Source organism: Lepeophtheirus salmonis, chromosome 2 (genome assembly GCF_016086655.4).
Source record: "Lepeophtheirus salmonis chromosome 2, UVic_Lsal_1.4, whole genome shotgun sequence".
NCBI lineage: Eukaryota > Metazoa > Arthropoda > Copepoda > Siphonostomatoida > Caligidae > Lepeophtheirus > Lepeophtheirus salmonis.
The window spans coordinates 15,556,078-15,583,150 of NC_052132.2; the positions used below are offsets into that span (position 1 = coordinate 15,556,078).

The 27,073-nt window shown below is 30.3% G+C and overlaps 1 protein-coding gene across 1 annotated transcript; it reads left to right on the plus strand.

Annotated features, from left to right (window-relative positions):
* The first annotated feature begins 7,612 nt into the window (after positions 1 to 7,612).
* Positions 7,613 to 26,772, plus strand: LOC121132311 (facilitated trehalose transporter Tret1). The gene is made up of 2 exons (XM_040727689.2): positions 7,613 to 7,867; positions 25,067 to 26,772. Exons 1-2 carry the CDS (start codon positions 7,820 to 7,822, stop codon positions 26,594 to 26,596), a joined length of 1,578 nt encoding a protein of 525 aa, XP_040583623.1. The 5' UTR covers positions 7,613 to 7,819; the 3' UTR covers positions 26,597 to 26,772.
* Positions 26,773 to 27,073: the final 301 nt, after the last annotated feature.

Below are 27,073 nucleotides of genomic sequence, written 5' to 3' on the forward strand. Positions count from 1 at the left end.
TATATACGTAAAACAGAGCTTATCACATGCATACATATTTATGTTACTTGACCTTGAACTCAAAAGTATTTGGACTCACCATTTCTGTATGTTTTGTACATTCAATAAATCATTTCAAAAATCTCGAAAACAACTCTTTAAAACATGTAATTGCTGGAACACTTATCGTTGAAACTCAATCATCATTAATGAAGATTCTCCCCCCCCAAGACTTTTACCATATATTTACGGTGTGGGGAAAACAGGAACATCCCTTTGATTACCTGTATGCTTGTAGTTTTTATTTTAACCCATCTCTTTATTGTATCAGCGGGTTAAATAGTTCAATCTTGGATATTCTGATCCCTCAACAATTTTGACCTTAGTTCAAGATTGAGTCCAAGAGTCAGTACTTGTCAGATCTTCTCTACGGAAAACTCTCAAATGGAGATATTTGCCATCATATCATTCCCTGCTCCAGGAAGCTTTGATAATAAGAAAAAGTAGGGCGGAGAAGACTTTACCAGGAGGCCTGCTAGTGGTGGGCACAACAAAATGATCACTGATGAGTAGTGTTGTGTCGATCCTTATCTAGGACTGAAGACTGCAGTCCCATCCACTTCAGTCTCGGTACAGTAAAGTTCAGTCCTGCATATGAGTCCTAAAAGTGATCAAGTATGGTTCTTAATGACGTTCCTCAATTTTATTTCTTACATTTAATCAGTTTTAGTAATGGTAGTCCGAAGGATCGGTTCAAAAGACTTTTAGGACCAGTCATAAGACTGGAATGACCTAAATAAATAAGGACTTAGACCAACCCTACTGTTGAGTTCTAGAACACTTTGTCAGTGAAAATCGAGGCCAAGAGAACATGAATAATACAAACTCTTGCTAAGGAGCTCCAAGTCGATCTTAAAATTATTTGAGCGGCTGAATACCAATTACCTTTGGCAATCAGATTATGTTTCATCACACAGAAGCCCATTGCTCCAAAATTGGTGCTTCTGCGACACCTCACGAAAATGTAGTAGATATCCAAGCTACAAATAGAGGGAGTGGTCCAATATGCCCGAAGGTGTTTGTTGCAGAAGGGGTGGGGGAGGGGGATATTTGAAAAATACATTTTACATCTACAGTTAATCTCTTGCAAAAATAATTATTAACAAAACTTTTGTGGTTTATGAGAATCAACGTGTCAAAGTAGGTTCAGATCAATGTTTCAAAATTAGTTCCCATCACTCCAACAGTATGGTTGTTGGAAAATAAAACTTGAATCCGTATTTGTACTATAGACCACTAATTACCTAATTATTAACCCAAATAGTTAACGGTAGCATAACTTCTAATACAACCTTTCAGCGTAGTTTAATTGCTAGCTTACCTATCTTTTTAAAAGGTTTAATGCCCCATTTCACTGAAACTTATTTTTCGGTCCACCTATTTGCTACATATTTGAGTATCAATCATTATTAGGTTTGAAAAACTCCGAAGATACCGTTAGACTCAAATATATATAAAATTATTTTTTGCACAAAGTACAACAATAAATAATGATAACACAAATCCTATTGAAAATTGGTTCAAGGCCAAGCATGATTATGCAATCTTTAAATATTTATTATTTTAAATAGGCTTCATCAATGGAGTAAACTGGTTACTAATATAATTGAACTTATACATAATGTTATTATTATTATTCTTATTTTTTTTGGGTGGGTGGGGGCTCGGTTTTTGGAATATTTTTGAAAAGAGTAAATTTAAAAATAAATATATATTGTTAATGAAATATTAAATTTTTTCGAATTTTTATTTATTTACAAAATATAATATTTTTGAAAAAAAATTCAAAAATCTATAGCTATTTACAAAAAAATAATTTCCGAAATTTTGAATGTATTTTTGACATTTATCTTTTTCAATTAATTTTTTGTAAATAGCTTTGAATAATTGAAATCCATTTAGAAAGAAAAAATTTAGTGTAAGAAAATTTTAAATTTCATTTTTGAATTTTTTTCCGGAAAATTTCATTTTTTTAAAATAACTGGGGATTTTTTGATTTTTTTTCCAAAAAATTTAATATTTGAAATTTAATTTTTGAAATTTTTTTTCAAAAATCCATAGCTGCTCAAAAATATAAAATCTATTGGAAAAAAATTTCAAATATTAAATTTTTTGGAAAAAAAATCAAAAAATCTCCAGCTATTTAAAAAAAATGAAATTTTCCAGAAAAAAATTCAAAAATGAAATTTAAAATTTTCTTATACTAAATTTTTTCTTTCTAAATGGATTTCAATTATTCAAAGCTATTAACAAAAAATTAATTGAAGAAGATAAATGTCAAAAATACATTTCTATTAACAAAAAAAAAAAAAAAAAAAAAAATTGAATATTCCATTTTTTGCTCTGCTGCATAACTTGACCAAATGACCTTTTTTTATTAAGAAAATAAACTCAAAAATCCTTTCATTATATGAAATGATGTCTTCATCTATTATAACGTCTTTAAAAAAAAATTGTCTGAAGGGCGGAGACAATTAATGACTCATTCAACAAAAATGACGATCATGTGTATTGTATATTGGGAGTGATAGAGAGGGTCTCCTAAAAGATTTTGTTGTCTAAGTGAGTGTTTCTTGTAAAAAATGGATATTTACTTTGAGTCTTATGTCCAAGGCAAAGGAATGAAGACTCATTTGAGACACTAGACTCTGTCTTTCTTTTTAAGAAAATAAGCATTTTTGAATACAACTTATGATGTCGGAGCTTCCATCCATTGATGGGCGTGGAATTGGTTGATGGATAATGGGAGGATGATGACCTCTTGGTCATTACTTGGCTTTTAATATGAAGAAAGGATCGAAAGAGACAACAAATAAATTGATATATTATTTAATATCGTTTACAAAAAACAAGTTTTTGCAATTAAAGAGCATATAAATATTTTTGAGTATAACCAGTAATTAAATTTCCTTCTTTTCGTTCCCAGTAATTGTATTCCCGGTATATATTGTTTTTGCAAAATTCCTCCCCGGATATTTCCTTCCGACATTGTAGGGAGATATTTTGAGACGTTATACGGTTTATGTTATAAACAAGCGACTACTTATTTGTAGAGTTGAGATGCTTGTACGGGAAAAAGAGTGCGCGGAGAAAGCGGGAGCTAAACATATGGTACTACTGAATTAAAATAATTTTTAATATATTATTGCTATACAGAAGAGAACCTTATTTATTCACAATATCTTTAGTGTAAGGAAAATATTGTAATTACCTCCGCCAACGCAGCTGAATTGTATTGTAGTTACGTTTTCCCCCTATTTGTTTGTGTGTTTGTTGGTCACCAAGATTAAAGCAAAAGTTACCAATCGATTTTGATTAAACTTGGTACTTGCATTATATATATGGTCATAGTAAGAGATTATTAAATTTTTGAAAAAAATGAGATACAGAACTTAATTAGATTTGTGGGGAAGGGTTTGCACTCTACCGAGTGCCCATTCTAGTTATATTTCACTTCATATGTATATTCACTTTAATGGGAAGAATGCTTACTTCAGAGCGAAAATTTTACACCACGAAAACCATATATAATGTTGTAAGGGAATGGAATCCGTGGATATATTGGTACCTTGGGAGTTGTTACTATCGTTTATCACTACTTCTACTCGTCAATCAACAATCATAATCTTTTTCCTCTTTCTGTCCTCTCCTCACAGTTCAAATCTACATAAGCAATAAGCAAGTTCCTCGTGCCCTTCCCAGAACAGTGTTACAGAAACGCAAATAACTAGTTTAGAAACATAAACCGTATGACGGCACGAAATATCCATTGTCAAAGTGGGAATGAAATGTCTTGGGATGAATTTTGGAGTGAACAAATTTATTTGCTATAAACTTGGAAATACTCCTATTTACCTAGCCCCATTTCTGAAGAATCTCATTGCAAATATGTAATTCATTTTTTGGTGTACTGAAGGATACGACATATAATTCAGGGGCGTCCGCAGGGGATGGGGATGAGGGACTATAACTTCCTTATTAATACATTTTTACTTCTATTAGAATATTTAAAATTTAATTTTTTTCGAACAATTGCGGATTTTTGAATTTTTTCCCCGAAAAACTTGATATTTGAAATTAAATTTTTGAACCTTTTTTTCAAAAAAATTAAAATTTTGTAAACGGCTATGGAATTTTTGAAATTTTTTTCCAAAAAATTTATATTTAAAATAAAATTATTTATTTATTTTTCATAAAAATTCTTGAAGCCATGCCCCCTCCTCCCAAATACAATCCTGCGGACGCCACCGTAATTATATTTTTATGCGCAAACTCATTTTCCTTAAGCACCTGTTGAAGGAAATTTACACTCACAGTTGACATAACATGTATCAGAGAATAGTTATTTAGGTATAACAATGCAAACATGTGTCACAAAATCATATTTTTATTTTGATGACCGTACAAACATTACAAATTTGTAATCCAAGGTTCTTATTTGTATAAAAGTATTATTTTATGTAATACATCAAAGTGGTTATGAAGTGAATTAAATATGTACGTATGTAAAGTATCAAACCACTAAAACCGTTATGTCTTGGACGCCAGTGTTCTTTTACTCCTTCGACAACACCTTATCTTCACATAACTTATTTCATCACATGTAAATCTACACCATCTACCCAAACAAGTCTTTTAACCCTTTCCCTCATAAATTAAAAATAGTTGAAATATAAAATTTTCAGAATGTTTTGACTATAAAACACATACCCCAAGAAAAGAAAAATGGTATAAAATATTTTTATTTTTATAATTAACGAAACATTAGAATATATATATAAGAGTATTGATATAAAAACAATACGTGAAACAGTTAAAAACCTGTATTTCCGATGATAAAAAGCTTGAATATTTATCATTAAACACAGATTTGCACCCGATAATTCTTGCAAGTCATCCTTTTTTTGATAATTGAGACTATTTTCTAAAGTGTTGCTCCTGGGTAACGTTAGGAGAGAAAGGGTTGTATATTATTGAGGAATTATTCCATTGAAAGATTTCAATCCAAATAAGCCACTTCTACCAACAAAGAAATAAATTAGCTCTGAATTTTATTTTATAAAATAACTTTTAATAATGTTGAGGCTATAATTTGAGCTGTATAAAATATGACCTGGTGGAAGGATGAAATAAAATAAAAGTAAAAAGGACAGGTTATTCCTTATAATTTAAACAGTACTTGGGAGAAGAGCGGCTAAGCTGTTGTGACGCTTATATTACATCAGCTTCAAGCACTTGTGAGAGGAAGGACATAATCACAAATCCTATTGCTTAATTAGGAAGGACCTAAATACTCTAACAGAGATCCTCAATTCTACTTCAAGTACAGCAAGGACTTACATTTTTATCCAGTTATTTGAATGGGTTGCATTTTAAGCACGCCCGGGTTTTTTAGTTGCCAACCTGAAGAGTGAATTTTCTTTTCCTAAGCTGCTATTATTATTATTTAATTCCAGAGGAGTGATGTTCATTTTCTACAACATACAACAAACGGGATTGAACATTTGTGTGAGCTCTTAAAAGACGGAGAGTAATGAATTTGTTGTGGAATTATAATTGAAGGGCATTCTTGGACTCAGAGTAGAATTGAGGATTGATGTTGGAGTCATTATTTCCTCAGTTCTTGATCCCCTCGTCAAAGTTGCTTGTAGTTGATGTAATGAAACCTTAAAGATAATATAGAAGGGGATTTTTTTGAAGACTAAACTTAGTTGACTAAAACAATAGAAAATAGAGTTTTATAAATATCTATCAATCCAGATCTTGTAATAAATCATCCTATACTTGAATAAAGAGTAAATAATTCCATTAAGAAAAGTATAGTATAATATAACATATTGTGAGGACAGAACATAAAACTATTTGAAGCAAACTCTTTTTTATTAACATACCTATTAATTACAACTACAATTTGAATGTTTTGACACAATGACGAGGGGATCAAGTGTCAACTTCTTCATCACTCTTTGTTTTATACCTCCATGAATGAAACGTCATGACAGCTAAGCTGTTCTAATCCAAAACATTCTTCAAATTGATTGTTAAGGTAAGCACGTCCAGGGGGTTCCGCAGAGGGTGGTCAGGAGTGTCTAGTAAATGAAATATTTGAAGTTCAATTTAATTTTTCAATTTATTTTCCCAAAAAAAATAATTTTTAGTGAAAAGCTACGAGTTTTGAAATTTTTCTCCGAAAAATTTAATATTTGAATTTTTTTTTGCCCATCTGTAGATTTTTGAAATTTTTTGAGAATATCTATGGGTTTTTGAAATGTTGTTCCAAAAAAATTTTATATTTCAATAATTTAATTTTTAAAATTTTTTTCCAAAAAATTTAATTTTTCACAAAAAGCTAAGAATTTTTGGAATTTTTCTCCGAATAATTTAATATTTGAAATTTTTTGTGGGCATCTATAGTTTTTTGAAATATTTTGTGAGCATCACTAGATTTTTGAATTTTCTTTAAGAATACCTATGGATTTTTGAAATATTTTTCCAAAAAAATTTGAAATATGAAATGTTTTTCGAAATGATTTAATTTTTCATTTTTTTTTCCAAAAATATTAATTTTCAACTTAAAGCTTAGAATTTTTTTGAAATTTTTCTCCGAAAAATTTAATATTTTAATATTTTTTTGTGAGCATCTTTAGATTTTTGGAATTGTTTGGGAATACCTATGGATTTTTGAAATGTTTTTCCAAAAATTTAATATTTGAAATGTTTTTATAAAAGATTTAACTTTCTGTGAAAAGATATTTGAAATTTTTCACTGAAAAATTTAATATTGAAGATTTGTTTTTGAAATTTTATATTTGAAATTTTTTTCCATACAATTAAATTTTTCAATTTTTTTGCAGTATGGACAAAATCCTGTACACGCTTCTGACGTCGATTTAATCGAGTTTAATCGTTTATTACATGCCCTAAATCCTACCATTAGCATTACTTGTTATAACTCTCGAGAAAACACTCATTAGTAATTACTTTATACCTAGACGTGTTTTCTTCTAGAATTAAATAAGGCATTGCAAAATATATTTTTAAAAAAACGTTCAAGAAGCACTCGTTCTAGTTCATGTTTTATACAACTCTAGCCACAATACATTAAATACATGGAGGCATATCAAAACTGTTTTTCCCACGAACGTTCTCATATGATTTGAGTGCGTCCGAGTGAGTGTATGAGTCATATTATGGCTAGAACGGACCGTCAATTTGCGGCTTTTAAAATATAATTTACGGTGCATTGGGTATACACGTTACTTGCTTTAAGGTCCGTCATACACGGGCATGTAAATACAACAAAAAAAAAAAAAAAAAAAAGAAGACCATCGTATCTGCATGGAAATGATTAGTGCTTACACATTTTGATCGAGCCTCTCCTCCTCCTGCATTTGTTGTAGATGTAAGTGAGGAAAAAAAAAAAGAAGCTCAATTTGCAATCCAAAAAGTTCATGGCATACGCCATGAAGCTCTTAAAAAACCCGGAAACTTATGAAGAAGAAGGAGGATGAGGAGAAGGAATCTTTTTTTTTTTTTTTTTTTTTGTGGAACCCCAAATCAAAAATGTTGCCTTAGTTATAACATGCACTTCATCGCAGTTGGTTCCTAGGCGGTGTGAAATGTATGGAAATATTTAATTCTTGCTTCTAAACTTCTTATTGTAATGGAAATCCTAGCCAAGTGATCCTTCTTGAAATATTAATTAATTAACCAATCATATTCTTTATAATTATTTAACTAATACCACTTGTTTTGTGTGTCATATCCATTGATTGTCATCATGGCATTTTTCACCTTATCCAGACGCAATATCGCATTTATAAGACAAGTGAGTAGATTTTCATTTATATTTTAATCCAAGATTCCAGAGAACAAAGTCAATTTGGAGTGAAATCATGGAATTCTAAACACAGCTTCTTATTCTTTATTTCCCCTCTTGAAGGAAAAGAGTAAAACATGAGTGGACCCTTTTTTAACCAATCACTCCTTTTATATTCCTCTAATCTCGACATAATGATTCCGTTTGATTAAGAGGGTGCCCTGAAAAGTTTCCGACATCAACGGGAAGTATTGACAGTTACTCACCAAAGTTTCAGCCATTTTGGAAATAGATTTATTATGTAACAGTCGTTTTGTGAAAATGGGCAAAATCGAATAAAGAGCTGTAATTAAATATTTTTTGTCCAAAATGGCTGAAACTTGGGTGAGTAACTGTGAACAGATGTTAGATTGATTTGACTAGCTGCTTCAGCCTTTTTGGACAACAAATATTTAATGACAGTTCGATACTCGAGTTTGTCCATTTTCACAAAAACACTCCCATCAATTCCCTCAAACGACTGTTACATAAAAACTCTGCGTCCAAAATACCTGAAACTTTTTTGAGAATCTGTCTCAACAGATTCTAGACAGATGTGACTAGCTTTTATTTACGAGTACGGCCATTTAACTCTGCGTCCAAAATACCTGAAACTTTTTTGAGAATCTGTCTCAACAGATTCTAGACAGATGTGACTAGCTTTTATTTACGAGTACTGCCATTTTCACGTTGAGGCTGGAAACTTTTCTGACACCCCTAATGCTCCAGGTATCTAGAGTTCCATGTTATAAATATCCTGCTGCATAGTTTTCTAACATACATTCACATATTGGTAGGGTTTAATTGGTAGGGATTTAATTCAGGGCTGTAAGAAGCAATTTTTAAGGAGGAAAGACAATTGTATTTTTGTTGGACGCATAATGCTCAAAAATTAAGGACCTATATATCACATATTCCAAATATATTCATGAATATTGAATTCTTGACTCCACACTTGTAAAAAATTGATGAATCTTCACATGAGATTGCTTTACATAAGATATGATTGATAAATGAAAATGCACATTGTTTTGAAGCTACCGTATAAAATACATGTGTATTTATAATTTATTGTATTTAACTGAAGCATTAGTTCCTTTCTATAGTTCATTCATTTGATCCAAGAAATTATTGATTCATATTTCATATGTATTCATGAATATTGAATCCACACTTTTGGAAGTTTAGAAGGGATTAAAGATGAAGGCACGTTGCTTGATGGTGAACATACTCTTGAGAAATTACTCTCTAGAACTAGGGGTGTCTGAAGAATTATATATTTGGGGTGGGAGTGGGGGCTGCTTGGTATTTGAAAGGTTTTCAATAATCAAAAATTTTTATTAAATCTTTTTTTTTTGTCGTGCAATAATTTTTCAAAGAATCCTTTATTGCTGGGGGCTACAGACCCTCCTCCCCACCCCCCTATACAAAATCAAGGAGAACTCAATGTGCATGGTTAGATTCACGGTCATTCCTATGTCAGAGTACAATACGGGTAGTCCAGATGAATTGGCAGTAGTGTTGAATCTGTCCTATACTGATTTTCTAATCAGTCTCCCCCTTCAATCTTTCTGTTTATTGGTCCAATCTTTTTTACTATTCAACGGTCCTTTAGTCCTCCGTTCATAGCTATCTTTTACTTCACTCCTAGTTGAGATTGAAGAATATAAAATAAGAAAAAAATAATGAATAATAGCTAATACTTGAGTATTATCATACATTCAAGCTACACACTTCATACTTTAAAGTATCTTGTCTCTTTGAAAGAGATTATGCAAAATATCTAAAGGACCTAGTTAGTAAAGTTGTGTCTGCCCTTATATATTTGGTCCAGTCCAGTCTTTGAACCAGTCCTATCGGTCCTTAGTACTATCAATCATTGGGATAGGTCCTTAAGACCGTCGGTCCTTGGGGCAGTTCTTTAACTGTCGGTTCTTGGAATTTTTCAGAAGAATATCGATGGTTTACTAAGCCAAATAATATATATTAAATATCTATTAAGATTATAGCACATATTTCATTATAATACGAACATATTATATTGTTACTTGGTTAAATAATTTATTATTAAATAAGGGAATAATTAAAAGGAGGAAAAACACCCTCATTGACGTCACAAGGGATAGATTTTACCTTCTTTAAGAACCAAAAGTGGGACCAAGGTCCTTTGTCCAAAATAAGGACTGTTAATTAGTAACACAGTCATTTCAGCTGTTCTGGTTACCATAAAAGACCGATAAGTACTAATCTTAGGACTGACAAACTATATTTGGACCGGATTTATGGGACTGCAGTATTTTTGACCGATCCAACACTCATTTGCAGTTACATTTTCTACTCACGTAGTTATTTTTATTGTATCACTGTTTCTTTACTCTATAAAGAAACAGAATAACTACCCAAAATCATCTGGTAGTTAGCCAAATTAGTCAATCATACCAACAGCTATTTAGATCTATCACTGTCATATTATTTCTTCAACATTTTTAAAATAAATTTGGTACATATTATTAAAATCTACATAGTATTTTATTCGATCACATATGATAATATTACTAGTAATATTTGATTAAAAGAGTAGTTTTGATTAGTTATTATATTATTTCAGTGAAGAAATAGTCAAAATTTATTTATATAAATAATAAAATGGCCAATATATATATTATATAAATGACGAGGGATCAACAAGAATGTGTAATCCTGTTCTTTTGGAAACGGAGCAAATGTGAAGAATAAGTTATTATTTTGTCTATTTATCAAAAAGAACAAATTATGAAATAGCCATGACGTATCAAGGGAGAAGAGGGGATCTACAGCTGACAACAAAATACATGGGTCATTCCACGTCAAGTGTACACACCCTCAGAGCATGACCATCACCGATTTTGATGATTTTTTTCAAGTAGCTCAATTTTTTATAAAAAAAAATACCTCAAAAAATGCTGAAGAACACAAACTATAATTTATATCTAATCATAATCTTATTTGAATCAAAAATAAAAGTTTGGGTATCTGACTAGAGTATGTTGAGCCGCTTTTATAGTATATTAATATTCTTCTTCTATATTTAAACTCGTATTTTATATAATATTCATATTTTCTGTGGATTAATAAAAAAATTAGGATTCTTATTTAGGTAGTATAACATAATTGAAAATATAATATAAACACGGCTCTTGTTAATGCTCTCATTGGAAGTGATCCCATTAAGATGCCACACTGAATTTTGGATATGTTTGAAAACATATATAGGCACATGTTTAAACAAAATTAAAACAAAATCAGGCTTGCTGGTTGCCAGGGGCGCCATTTTGAAGCCCACACAAGAGCCCCACACTTTTATTTTTCATTCAAATAAGATTATAATTTAATATAAATTATAGGTTGTGTTATTTTGCATCTTTGGATCTAACTTTTGTTAAAATCCAGCCACTATAAAAGGAATTATGGTCTTTTGAACAACACGGATCCAACGCATTAGGCCCAACTTTGAGCGGGTCTAGAACGGCCCAGGTGAGTCACAGAACCATAATATTTCAAACACTCTCTTCTTTCATATAGAGAAGCCAGCTGACCAAAAATCATCAAAATCGGTGATGATTATACCGTTAATTGCAAAAAAGTGTGTACACTTGACGTGGAATGTGACCCACATAGGGTATTTTTGTGTTAGCGAGGTAACAACACCGTATACTATGTTAAAGAACGGAAATCCAGTTTAACAAAAGAATATAAATATGAAATAACAATATTTACCTTAATCTCGTGTATAATTTGTGTAAAATAAATATTATAGATTAAAAGTAGTATTTATTAGATAATCATTTAATAGGAATGTCATAGATAACTATATAACTAATAATGTATACTAGAAGAAATAGTTTAAATTATAATTAATTAAACAAATTTATAGGAAAGTTATTGATATATCGAGAAAAAAAAAGAAGTTTACTACAAAAGTCTCAACACTTAACGGTTGGATTTGGGTGGATAATTGGTTTCTGTTTTCTGTGTTCATTCGGCAGATTTTTGTGTTGATTTTTACTTTTTTAGTTCTTTATTTATCTTTGTTTTTTGGTTCAGATGGAGTAATTGTTTACTACTTACTGTCTCCATTTAACTAATTATTGGCACATTAAAATAATATATAAGGCTTTTTTTGTGACCAATACTTTTAAAAATAGAATTTAAATATCAAGAAATAGGGTTGAGGTTATATATTTACACGGATAAAGAGATTACATAATTTGTAGAAGTTTTTTGGATTAGTAGGTGTCAATTTTAAGCATTAAATTACACAAATATAGTAGGTTAAAAAAATTTTATTGGCACCATCAGTTCCTCAGAGGCGTTTGCAGGGGGTGGGGAGGAGGTCTATGTAAATTAAAGAATTTTTGCTTTTTACTGAAATATATTTAATATTTGATATATATATACTTTTTAAAATTTAATATTTGAAATTTAGTTTAATATTGGACATTTTTTTCCAAAAAACTTATTTTTTTATGAGAATAACTATCGATTTTTGAAAATTTTCTCTAACAAATTTAATATTTGACATTTTTTTCCAAAATAATTATTTTTTTGTGAACAGCTTTCAATTTGTTGGGAATAATAGCCTTTGAATGTTTGATTTTTTTTTCCAAAAAATTTAATATTGAAATTTTTTTGTGGCCAGTTTTGAAATTTTTGTGAATAATTTTGAATATTGGAAAAAATTTCCATATTTTTTTATATATAGCTTTGAATTTTTGTATTTTTTATCTAAAAAATTTGAATTTTTGTATTTATGTTCCAAATAATTTATTTTTTTGAGAATAACTATCGACCTTTGAACAGTTTAAAAAAAAATCAATTTTTTGTGAATGTACCAGTTAATGTAATGTTTGAAATTTTTTTACCAAAAATTTAATTTTCAAATTAAAAAAAAAAAAAAATCCCAAAACCAAACTCCCTCTCCCAAATATAATCCTGCAGACGCTTTGTTCATCTATTATGAAAGACATTTTGAATACGGATAAATCTTGCCATCATTATTGTCATGAAATATAATCAATATACCCTTATTTAAGTACGGTAATCCAATGTTTTTTAAGTGAATTACTAGTAAAATTTAAGAGCAATACAATGATTTACCTAGAACTGTACTATTTATACTTTTAACACATATTAATTTTATACTCAAATTCGAATAAATGTCAATTTCGAGACACATCATTCATTAATCATCATAAATGTACACTATAATTAATCAAATATGTCTACATCTATACTTTTTTTGTTTTTATACAACGCTTTACCTCATAAGTAGAACTTAATTTCAATTGTTATAGGTGTGAATAATATTATATATATATATTAAATGAGATGTGAGTATGCGTGAGAAAAGTTTTTACTTTAACATTTAGAGAGTGGTTCATAAAAATCTGATAACTTTGAATTTTTAAAATTCAACAAGATATAATCTATTAATAACCAAAATAACTTCAACAAAATGAATACTATAAATAGATATGTATCTGAGCTCTCTGAATAATTAATTTAGCAATCCTTAGAGGCAGTGATGGCTTCCAGGCGGTGGAAGGCCTGACATCCGCTGCATATGTAGTACTCTGTCCTAGCGCCCCAGCGCTGGCTGATAGTGTCTTTGAGGCCTTCAGTATTTGGATGAAATACATTGCAGGTCTTGTCCCTAGGCATGCACAAAAAGGATGTAGTCTTGGGTGTTGGCATCAGAGCTGTAAGGGGCCCAAAAATTTCAAAAAAAGAGTTCAAAATACATATTTAAAAGAGATTTGGAATGGAGGAGATGGGTTTCTTTCAATGCTGGTGTCAAAAGTAGCCTCTCCAGCTTCACAAGACTCTTTCCAACATCTTTTTTGATAGCTCTCTAGACAGTCTGGTCTGAAAGCTGGAGATATCTTGCATGAGTGAGCCTTCATGGACATGAGGGGATTGGCCTGGGCTATTTTATTGAACTCCTCCAGGTCCAGTTATGCCTTTTTGACAGAGCCTTTCTTCCTCTCCGAAGTTTCGGTCTTGGTGACGGGTAGAAGGTGGCCTGGAAGTGTCTAACCGCTTGGAGTGAGCGAATAGAAATTCGTTCATCACGTTCATGTGTCATTTTCTCGACTTGTACGTGTAAGCTTTATTGTTTTGTAAATAATTATTTATGCTTTCATATATCGAAATATGAATTAATTTGATCACTCAACCTTCATTAATTATTGAATTAGTAAGTGCATAGATTTCAATGGACCACTAGGTAATATGTAAATCTGAAGGAATAAGCTTTTACAAAAATATGAGAAGGTCGCACTTTTGTACCTTCTAATTATAATTCAAAGTCATATAGTTACCTTTACTGTATCACACAATCTTTCTTCCAAACTAGAAACAGAAAAAAGGCACAGAATCAATTAGTAGTCAGCCAAATAATTCATTCTTACCAACTGTTCTTTATCTCTTAACTAATCTTTCGTATTATTGCCATTTTATTTCTCGACAATGTTTAAAATGAATTACATATATTTACAAATATATTGAATCTGTCAATTCTTATTCTTTTGTTCCAGTCCAGTCTTTTGACTGGTCCTTAAGACTATCGGTCTTTTAGACTTTCAATACTATAAATGATTAAAAAAAAAATACAGCTGAATGACGTTTCCAAGGATCGAACTTCATCCAGGTCCAGTTATGCATTTTTGACGTAGCCTGATTGATGATTGATATGCAGGACCTATCTGTACCGGACCAAGACTGAACCAGATGGGACTACAGTCTTCAGTCCTTAATAAAAATAGAAGCAAAACTACATTATATTGATATCAGGAGCGTCTACAGGATTATAACTATTTCTTTTTGGGAGGGGGCTTAGTATTCAGATTATTTTTTATTTTATTTGAACAGTTAAACTTTTTGGAAAAAAATTTATAAAATTAAATTTTAAATATTGATTTAAAAAAAAAACCATAATAATTAATGCATAACTATTCTTTTGGGATAAAAATGTGAAAATATCACAAGTATTCTCAAAAAGTAAAGTTTTTAGGAAAACAAATTCAAAAATTAATATCTGTTCCAAAAAATTAAATTTTTTATTGAAAACTCTCAAAAATTCACAGCTATGCTCAAAAAAATTCCAAAATCCACAGCTATTTACAAAAAAATAAATTTTTGTGACAAAAATTTGAAATATTAAATTTTTTTCAAAAAATTTAAAAACTCCATAGCTATTCACAGAAAATAAAATAATTGAAAAGTTAAATTTTGAGGGAAAAAAATATTGAAAAATCAAATTAAATTTCAAATATTTGGTAAAAAAATTACAAATATTAAATCCAGCCCACCCACTGCAAACGCCCCTCAATATATATTTCAGCATTTTTTTTTATGTGCACGGAAATTATAGAAAAATCGCAACTTGTACTAAACATATATGTAAATAAATTTTGGCTAAGAATAATAGATTGTAAAAGTTCTAATTTCTTCGTCGTAAAATGCATTAAAAAAATTGTCATTCTAATTGCCAACTATTAGCTAATCATTTTGATATTTTCAAATTACAAGGACATTATGTATTTATGAGTAATTGCACCCTGGTTACCTTATTATGTACCACAGAATACTTAAATTTGAGTAATTTTGTTGCAATAGTTAAAAATTAGAACATTAATTATCAATTATCGCTGGAACATTCAATTATTGCATAGTTCCTTATCCACAGTACTGTAAATCCTTCATTTAAAATGATTCATCTCATTTTTTGGTTGTTACTTATACAAGTTACAACTCATACAAAATAGCAATTTGTCCTTATTTACCAGGAGGGAAAAAAAAAAATAATTTCCAGTGCTTTTTGAAACGGAGTAAAAGTATAGTTTAACTTGTTACTACTAACTAGATATGGGATTTGTGTAAGAGTGTGAGAAGGTGGGAGCAAGACAATTGTTATTCTTAAATTGATACCAATGTTAATGTTAGCTGCCTGTTATAGGATTTTGGGCAAAAAAAAAAAAAAAAAAAAAATTACTGCAATAGAGAAGAGAAAAAATTAGCATTAGTGCAGGGAAAATATCGTAATTATATTAAAAAAACATGTTTATTTTATTCTATTATGCATTTGAAAATAATTTTTACACCAAAGATAGACGAGAATTCTTCTTTTAGAGAGAGAGATGCTAACTCACGCACGCCTGATTAAATTTTGAACAAAAAAGAAGAAAGAGTTCAACCTTTTTTTCTTTTCTTTTTCCTGAACATTGTTTTTTTCTTTACACATATCCCATCTTTACTTATTATTTTGTTTATATGTTGATAGTAATAAATTTTGAAATAGTAATTATATATCAAGTGAGACGAGGGAATCGACAGCTGACAATCAAATACATTTTATTTTTAGGTGTTAGCGAGATAACACCGTCATATATTGAATTGCTACATGAAATTAAATATTCGTGAGGTAAACCACGGAATTACAATTGATAGAAATTTTATTCTAAGAATATTGATCGAAGGTTTTTACTGTTTCGATAGTATAAACTTTTAAAAAGTTTTCAAAACTTGGATCCGGAAATGTATAATACTATATTCAAATGCAGTAGAGAATGTTTATTGACTTCCTAATGTCCTCCTCATTTTGTCATGTGATTTGATTCGTATGTTCATATTGGAATATCTTTTATTTTAGTGAAGTAATTATGAGAATACTTCTTTAACCCATTCTTTTATTATTTGAACTATGTCCTTCAAATAATAGTCGTAGAAAAGTTTCATTCAACTCTAGGTTTTTTTATTCCTAACTACATACTGTTATTTAGAGTATAGAGAACAATTTATGTATATATTCAAATAACTGTCAAAGTTAAATAGAAACATACTTTACAATAGAGGGTATACATTGACGTTACATTTTTTAAAAAGACGCCCCTTTCTCTAGCACTGAGTGGCAAAACATTTAGCAAGTTATTGACTTGACACAGACCTGTACAGTTTAATATAGGAACCCCGGATAGAAACATTTGATCATCAATTGAGCTACCAAATATATATATATCTACGTTATTTCATAATGATTGTCAATTATGCCCATTCAAATAATCTTCAATTTTTACATTAACCTCCTCAAATGTTCTCTAAATTATATTTTATATATAATTTTATCGTAGCAACTTGTGCAATTTAGTACCGATTGTCAACTTGAACACCAAATAATGATTTTTTCAAATGGAAAATAAAACCAGATTCTGATTTATTTTATTTAATAAAACCAACACTAGCCTCAATTATAGCCTCTATACGCTATAACTCTTGGCAAATCCTGGTGTTCATTCTTGATACAACTGCTAAGTTCGTCATTGGTGTTGCTGGGGTTTCGGTTGGTTTGTTGTTCGATCGTGACGAACAGAAAAAATCTATCGGATTCAGATCTGGCGTGCTTGAAGACCATAATTCTGGCAGAGTAAAGTTGTCAAAATTGTCTTGGAGCCATAATCTTGCGAACGAAAGTCTCACTGAGACTCAGAGTTCAAGCAATTTTAGGTTGTAGCTCCCGGCGCAGATTCCAAGGAGGCTCTCTGCCTTTTCCAATTATTTAGAACAACTAATTCGACAATTTGTTCTATTTTTGCATAAATGGTGCAAGTTTAACCCATTGACGCTATCTAACATTAATTATTGACAAGAACTATAACGCAAAAAATAGAAAAAAATTAACTGCCTAAGTTCCCACGTTTGCCAAAGTGAGCGTGCCAAAGTGGTAGTATTGATAGCTTGTGCACCCTGTATATATAATATATAATCAGGGTGTCATTATGTTATATTCATATGATGTGTACAAGTTGTGATTTTATTCAAGCTGCTGGTATGAATTAAAATCAACAAATGGTAGGGAGCTCCATAAATATATAGTAATTCACTTTCAATGCCAATTATAATTTACTTTGGATTTTGGTATAATAATTGGGTAATCGATTAATTTCTACTGTCAATTATTAATTAATAAGTATTTTGTCTTAGATTAGACCATCCAAATTTCAGTCACAAATAAATCATAAAGACATTTATATTGGTCAAATGTACTGATAGTATCTGATAATTGCTTGTAACTAAAATGGGGTTCTAGAACACTTTGCTGAATGACAACTTTGCCGAAAATAATATATATATATATGATGATTCATGCTGCAATACAATTTAATTATGTATTAGACTATTCCAATGACAAACACATCTTCATAATTTTGAGGTCAGAGATCACCTCGGGATAGATGAATGTCGATCAGAACAGCTTTAACAGATTAGATATAATCGATTGATTCATTCGTATTGTCCTTTGAATCTCAATTATTGATTTATTAATTGACTTCTTCTTCTCTTCTTTAAACAGTTTTTCTCTTTCCAATTTATTTTTTTAATAAACCGTGAACAGTTGTTATGATTTTTTTATAATGGCGGTTTGAGTCAACTGTTGAAGCATCCCAATAAGGAAGTGAATCAATTATTAATTAATTAGGACCTAATCATTGCAATTCGGGGCAAATGATTAAATATTTTATGCATAAAAATTGGTGTAATATGAATGGGAATCATAATTACATAGTATAGCGGCACGAATCATCATCAAATATATTCTTTTTTTTCAGCAAAGTGGCTTTCGGGAAATGTGTGTCTGAACTCTTGTAATCATTAATGTAGCCACCCTTAGCTGCATTCATGGGTTCCAGGCGCCAGTGGAAGGTCTGGCACCCGCTGCATATGTAGTATTCTGCCATGGCGTTCCATTGCTGGCTGAAAGTATATTTAAGGGCCCCAGTGTTTGGACAAAAGATATTACAAACCTTCTCCCTTGACATGCACCCAAAGGATGTAGTCGTGGGGGGATGGCATCAGGGGGGCTGTAGGGGGTGTGTGTGTGCAAAAGTGTCTAAAAATAGTTCAAAAGAACTTAAAACAGTCTTGCAAGGTTCTTTAACTCCTCCGGGTCCAGTTTAGTCTTTTTGACCGAGCCATTCTTGCTCTCTAACGTTTCGAACTTTTTAACGGTGTAGACATTGGTCTAAGAGACACCCAACTGCTTGGAGTGGAGGAATGGAAATTCGTAGATCACGTTCATGTGTCATTTCCCGGTTTGTACTAAGCTAGTGAGATCAGCCCCCTCCCCGTAACTAACAGTTTCTGCTTAACATATCACTCAACATTAATTAATTATTGGATTAGTAAGTGTACAAAATTTGAATAAAACCCCCGGTACATATGACCCATAAACACAGAGTGTGAATTACATTTATACTCTTCGACGATTTATTTAAAAGATGGCAAAATTGATTTTTACAATAATAGAATGATAAATGTATATATTTTATTTGAAAATAGGTATATCTGGGCCAATACAAGTTTCCTAAATCGTATTTAAAGGATCTCAACTATAGTAAAAATGATAGAGTACCTTAACTCACCACACAAATTTGAATACAAGGCCTATAATAAACTCTAATATATCCATAAAATATAGGGCTGTATTATTTATATGAATTAAAAAATATACTGGGATTTTATTTTTTTCAATATTCTTTTTATGTATACTTTAGTAGTGTTAAATATTTGAAACGTTTGAGGTCCATTGATGGTAACTGTAATGGGGAATAACAATAGGTAAATAAATATATGTATATGTATATACCCGTACATGCTTCTAGACTTACATTTTTGAGTTACCGTTAGGTGTAGGAATGTTGGAAATATGGGTACTGGGTAGTTACTACTAACCAACTCCTCTACCTCTCACTTCCAAACAAATTCCAATACGTAAGAGAGTAATCTCAGGGGGACCGCAGGATTAGTATTTTTTTTTTTTTTGCAAAACTCTTTGGGAAAAAAATCAAAAAATAATAGCTTTTCTCAAAAAATTAAAGTTTTTGGAATTTTTTTTCAAAAATCCACAGCTACTCACAAAAAAATGTCAAAAATAAAGAGCTGTTAACAAAAAATTATATTTCAAAAATTCACAACTATTCACAAAAAAATAATTTGAAAAAAATAATTTTCCAAAAATTAACCGCTATTCACAAAAATTAATTTGAAAAAATAAAGAGTTATTTTTTTAAAAAAGGTCAATAATACACAACTGCTAAAAAAATTATTTTTTGGAAAAAAATTTCAAAAATCCAAAGTTTCTAACAAAAGGTTAAATTTTTTGGAAAAAAATTCATAAATGTACAACTACTTACAAAAATTAAATTTTTGAATAAAAATTTGAAAAATCTAAAGCTGTTTTACAAAAAATTAAATTTTTTGGAAAAAAATATTCAAAAATGCACAGCTGTTAACAAAAAATTAAATTTTTCAACAAGTTATATTTCTAAAATGTACAGCTATACACAAAAAATTATAGTTTTTCAAAAAAAAATTCAAATATTAAATTTTCTAGTAAAAAGCAATAATTCGAAAAAAATCGAAAAATCGAAGGCTGTTAACAAAATATTACATTTTTTGGAAAAAAATAATCAAAAATGCACAGCTATTCATAAATTTTTTTTTTCTTAAATTTCAGAAATAAAGAGCTGTTAACAAAAAGTTATATTTCAAAAATTCACAGCTATTCACAAAAAATTAAAGTTTCTGGAAAAAAAAATTAAAATATTAAATTTTCTAGTTTCTATATCCCCTCCAGCTCACCCCTGTGGAGACCCCTTGGCCCTGAATATAAAATTTATTTTCATTTTGTCGATAATTATGCATGAAGATTTAATCAGGGAACCTCATTGCATGAGCTTCAATTATGACATGATTTATTTACTCTATATTGTGTTTCCAAACTATTATTAATATTGTTTAGAAAATTGTAGGAGTAATTATTATTAAAAAATTCCTGAGCGGATATCCACATTTATTGAGTGACTATTAAAGGGGAGGCTCATCTTTTCCTCTCATTATATTATCGATAATTTGCATTTTTTTTACTTTTGAAAAATGTATATTTTCCATACGTAGTTCACAAATATAGACACACATTGTAAATATTTACTTCATTGCAAAAATCAATTACATTGTTTTAAATATAACTAATTAGCAAAGGGTGAATAGGGGGAATAGAAACAAAGGTTGAAGGTAGAAAAAAAGAAAAAGAGAGACGATGCCACAGACAAAGCTAAATATAAGACTCATCTTTACACGTAAATATTTGTATAAATATTATGTGCATTTTAGAGGCAGTTTGGATTATGGTTACATTTGTACTGATAACTGATTCTGAAACAATGAATAATCCAATGTTATTACTACTGGTACATGGGACACATCGTTCCTTATGCTGTGTCTTGTAACCTCTTCAACCTCTCGTAACCTCGTGCCAATTCTTCCAACTATGGAATTATCATTCAACAACTGTTGGGAATTGTTCACAGCTTGATAAGAACTAATACAAGTTATTAATATTAAGAACATTGATTAGGAGAAAAGAGCGGAAATATCAACAGCTGACATCAAAATACACTGTATATTTCTCTACCAGTGAGGTTATTCCAGAACTATTGAAAAAAATAACTATTAAATAATAATTCAATTTGGGAAATAATTGGCTAACTACCAACTGATTTCGGGTCTTCCTTCTCTTTCTTTTCGAGTAAAAGGTTGAGTGATACAATAAACGTAACGACTTGCGTAAGGCAAATATTTATGTCGATCAAGAAATAGAGATGCTACGTTCAGTAGTGATCATATATTTTATTAAACTAGGATTAAGTAGCTAATACTATGTGGATTTTAAGATCTTGGATCTTTTTGGATAATACAAGTTTACTTATAACAGACCTAGATACTTTGGATCCAAGTTCCCGACCCGCCCTATCTCTATACAGAGGGCTTAGGGAAGAGGGGATGGATAAAGATATAGAAAGAGAGAGATTAATAAAAGAGAAGGAAAAGTAGGCTTTATTTCGCCCCAAAACAGCCTCTTAATGACTTTGGAGGCCCAATAAATACATAATAAGAACATGTTTGGTTATTTTATACGTCTACATGCTAAATTTGAGACTGATCTGTTCGACCATTTTGGATCCAATAACACCAAAAACAGACTTACAATTGTTTATTAAATATAACAATGGGGTGTATTTTTCAAAAACGCTCCGGAGGGATTCTACGATCTTGCATAACATTAATTATGCATTAGATTTGTTGCTATAATTAGAATTTTATTTATGGTAGAGGAACGGAAGTGCTTCATTTTGCACTATGCATTGCCATGGACATTGTACATATTATGCCTTTAACAAAACGTTGTTAAAGGCATGAATAAATATTTGTGCATATACCTATATGTATCTATTTATATTCTACATGCATGTATGAAATGTCATTATTTGAAAGCAATAAGTAATTGAGGTACTGGCCCATGGGCCTCTTAATGAGAATCCCTGCAATATTATTGTTTTTATCTAGTGTTGTTTCAGTCCTTATTAAGGACTGAAGACTACAGTCTCGTCAAATTCAGTCTATATTCGATCCCAGTCCAGTTCGTCATGGTTTTCGGAATTAATTTTTTTGGAAAATATATTTAAAAAAATTACATTCCAAATATTATATTTTTTTGACAAAAATTTCAAAAATCCATAGCTATTCAGAGAAAATTAAATTTTTCGGTATTTTTTTTCAAAAATACACAGCTATTTACAAAAAATTTGAATAATTGGAAAAAAATTTATAAATCCATAGCTACTCACCAAAAAGAAATTAAATTAAATTTTTTGGTGAAAAAATTGGGAAAATTTTATTTCCAATATTAAAAATTTGAAAATTTAAATTTATAATATTACATTTTTTGATCTGCTGAAAATTTTCCAGACTGACCTTTTTTATGGCAAAATAAATCTCTTAAAAAAACGGTTACTCTTATCTTTGCGTCATTAAAATGATTATATCTGTCTGGTGCCAGGTAATATTTTCATAAACAATTTTTTCTTAGGACATTTTGCCTTAAAGCTATTTTTGCCTCAGGTATATTTTGCGTTAATATAAAGATAAACTAGATTTAAACATCGTTTTTGTTATTTTTGGTTAAGAAGGGTTTTACCTAGGAATTTTTTAATCAAAATATGTAATGGTTATTACTTTAAATCGCATTAAATGGTTGTTTTCTCTTGGAAAAATGATGCAATAATGCCCCAAAATTTCAATTCATACACCAATAAATCTCCTTGTGAAATGAATTCGGACCAGAAACAGAGTAGCTTATAAAATTAGTATAGTAAGAAAAACAAAAAAATAAACACAGCTACGATTCGAACTTTAGAAATGCAAATCACTTCTCCGTTAGTAATTATCATTAGACATGATGGATTATGGATTGACGAACAAGAATACATAACTTGAGGCAATTTCATCATTATGTCTAGAAAAAAATAAAAAAAATGCATTCTAAAGTGATAAATATTGCATATTTTGATTGCAACCAAGAATAAACAATAACGAAAAATTAGCTTCATTTATTTATATATTAAGGCAAAATATTCTTAAAGTAAAATTTCTTGAGGCAAAATAGTTTAGGGCAAAATTACGGGCACCATCTGTCCTCTCCATTTGGGAGGATAAATTGTCTTCTTTGTAAGAAATTCCAAAGCTACCTCAGAGTCATTTTTTTCCTATAAAGTTAGACGAACACATCAAATGGAATTGAGACTTAACAACAGGGTTGTCTATAGGATTATATATATAGGTTTTGAATTTTTTTTGAAAAAATTTAAAAATTCACAGGTTTCCACATAAAAATTAATTTTTTGGGAAAAAATTCCAAAAATCTTCAGCTATTCACAAAAAATGTCAAATATTAAATTTTTCGGATTTTTTTTTCAAAAATCCATAGCTATCCAAAAAATTCTAGAAAAAAATAAAATTACTCAATGTTTTTTTTTTTTTTTTTTTAAAGGAGGCTACAGCCCCTTCAGCCCACCTCCTGTGGACACCCCTGAATAATCAGCAAATGTATTATTCATAGTGCTTGCACTTGTACTTAAATACATTGCAGGTACTTATGGATGACTTAAATACTTTTAAATGTATTGGGACCAATCCTTGGTTAGAATTATTGTTTTATTATTAAACAAAAATATTCAATTTTGAACATTCATTAGCACTGGTATAAGTTATAAAAAAAGTTTTATTAGTTATTAAAGGCAATAAAAAAGATATATTTTCAATTCCATGTTCAATTCTAATAGTAATTAACTCGCTAATTACGAATATATAATTGGTTTTTCCGTATCAAATCTGGTCTGCGAGAATTTTTGATTTAAATTTTCTCTGTACTTTTATCCATTTTGTAGGTTTGAGACAACTTTTGAAATAGAAAAAAATTCGTATCCGAAATAAAAAGTAATTTATTCCTTGCAAAATTTTATGTTAATTTCAAACATGGGTAAATATTTTATATGTGATCATTTAATCTTTAGAAAATGCTATTTTTATGATATTTGTTTGCAAAAATAAAATAATATAGCGTGGTTTGCAATTGTTTTAATGCAAAATAGTTTATTTGAAGCTTAAATAATACAAAATTCATTTGAAAAAGAGGATTTGTATCTTAAATGTCCATTTCAGCTCCAATAAGGATTTGAATTTATACTTTATTAAGTAGATATTTATTGAGCTTTTTATATTAATAAACATAACATATTTTAATCTAAAAAATCAAAAGGAACATCAATTTCAATTAAAAATAAAGAATTAGGACGTATACCACCTCATTTATTTATGTTTGTATATGCAAAATATCCTTGAGTCAAAATGGATGTAAGGCGAAATGGTTTAAGGCAAAATGTCTTGAGGCAAAACATTTTTAGGCGAAAATATTGGACACCCGAAAATACTCCCGAAATTCATATCAAAATTCTCCAGAACCATATTTGATATGGAAAAACTACTTAGTGATTCGTTGCGTCAAGTACTATTATAATTAAATATGGAATTAAAAATATTTTTAAGAAGGGAACATTTTGTTGACTTGGTTTGTATTTTTTAAATGAAGAAGTTACATTTTAAAATCAGAGAGAAATAAAAATATATTTGGAATGTTGAATTAAAGAATTGTTCATGAAACATGATTGATCAAAGGACAGAAATCTAGTTTTCTTTAGACAATATAAAAGTTAATAAATGCACCTAATTCATTTTCAGCTCCTGGCAACTCTCGCAACAACCTGGACAACAATATCGAATGGTCTTTTATCAGGTTACACTGCGCAAGCCATCCCTTCATTAATGGAGGATAATAGTACAATACATATTACGGAACAGCATGAAAGTTGGATTAGCTGCATTGTTCCTCTAACTGCTGTTTTGTCGAGTCCATTGTCTAGCCCATTATGTGCCTTCATTGGACGAAGATATACCATGATGGCCATGTGCTTACCCATGTCTGCAGGATGGTTTATTATCACTTACGCCACAGATGCAAATATGATTCTGGCAGGGCGTGGTATAACAGGGGCAGCTTCTGCAATAGCAATTCCAGCAGCATACACCTACACTGCAGAGATATCATCAAGTCGTAATAGAGGATTATTCGGATCCATTCTCTCAATAGGGTGGTGCTTTGGAATTGTGCTTAGCTACTCTATGGGCTCTATACTCAGTTGGAATTGGCTTGCTTTATCAAGTTCAATAGTTCCGTTAATACAGTTTATTGTTTTTTGGAATGGTGCGTTTAGTCCACGGTGGCTCGTTACGAGGAAGCGCTTGGATGAGGCAAAGGAATCTCTTGCCTTCTTCAGAGGCGGATGGAATAAATTTGTAGATTGTGAACTCAAAGACATGGTTCATCAGTTTGAAAACGGAGATCAAAAAACTCATTTAGCTCGCCTCAAAATGTTGTTTAAGCCTGGGATCCGTAAGGCTGTTTTTTTCTGTATGACCTTGAAATTTTTCAACATGATGACTGGATACTCGGTAATTAACTTTCATGCCAAGGCAATTTTGGTTTCGTCTCGAGTTACTTCCTTTATTAGTCCAAATCTTGCTACAATCATTCTTGGACTATGCGGAATGAGTGGAAACATTATCAGTTCTCTTATCATAGATAAAACCGGCCGAAAGAACTTGTTATTGGTATCCTCTGTATTTCTATTTCTAGCCCAATTGGGTCAAGGAACGTATTTTTATTTTCAAGATAGCTTGCATGACTATCGCTGGTTGCCCATGGTGACTCTTCTCACTTTTGCTATATTTTTCCCCATAGGTTGGGGAAGCGTTACCTATGTCATGGTTGCTGAAATGGTTCCTACCTCTATCCGACCGGAAACATCCGTCATTGGTGCTTGTTGGGAGCAGCTTCTAGCATTCTCTATTTTAAAAATACATAACATTGCTTGCAGTCTCCATGGACCTGAGTACTTACATTGGGCAAGTTCCGTACTCATCTTTATAGGAGGGATGTTTGTCATCATCTTTTTGCCAGAAACTGCTCAAAAATCCTTAGAGGAAATTGAAATATTCTTTGTACATCTTCACCGGGAAGTCGTGGATATGATTGGAGAGAGAAATGATTGTAAGGATCTACATGAACGCAAAATCTCCTTGTATAGTTTAACAGATTTCAAAATTGAGGAAGATAAGAAAAAAAATAAGAGTGGAGTTGAAGGTAACACCGTGACGTCCTACGTCATGACTGAAAAACCAAACACCAAAAAAGAATCCCCAAACGCGTAACAAACTACATACAAGTCGACTAGAACACTATTCAAAATGCAAGACTTAAACAAACCTTAAAAATATTTAACCTATGCGTATTTATTTATATACTACTTTAATTTATTTTATTTATAATAAGTTTAAAAAAAGTTTGAATATAAGCATTTAGAAAAATAAATAAATGTTTTTGATCATTTTTTTTTTTTTTAAATTAGATAGACTCAGATGAGAAATGAGCAAGAAGGATAATTAATTATGAAATTAAATACAAGTATCTATGTACAATTAATTTAAAATATGTTGCATTAATATGCGAAGGTAAAAAAAAACAAACTAGAATATTTATTATCTAATTAATATTGAATTTTTTTCTGGGTATTTATCATGAATTTAATATTTTACCAAATATATCTTTTTTGATTCATTCGTCATTCAATTATCAACAGAGTATAATCGTAGTTTTGGTAAGAATCGTCAATCATCAAACGTTATTAA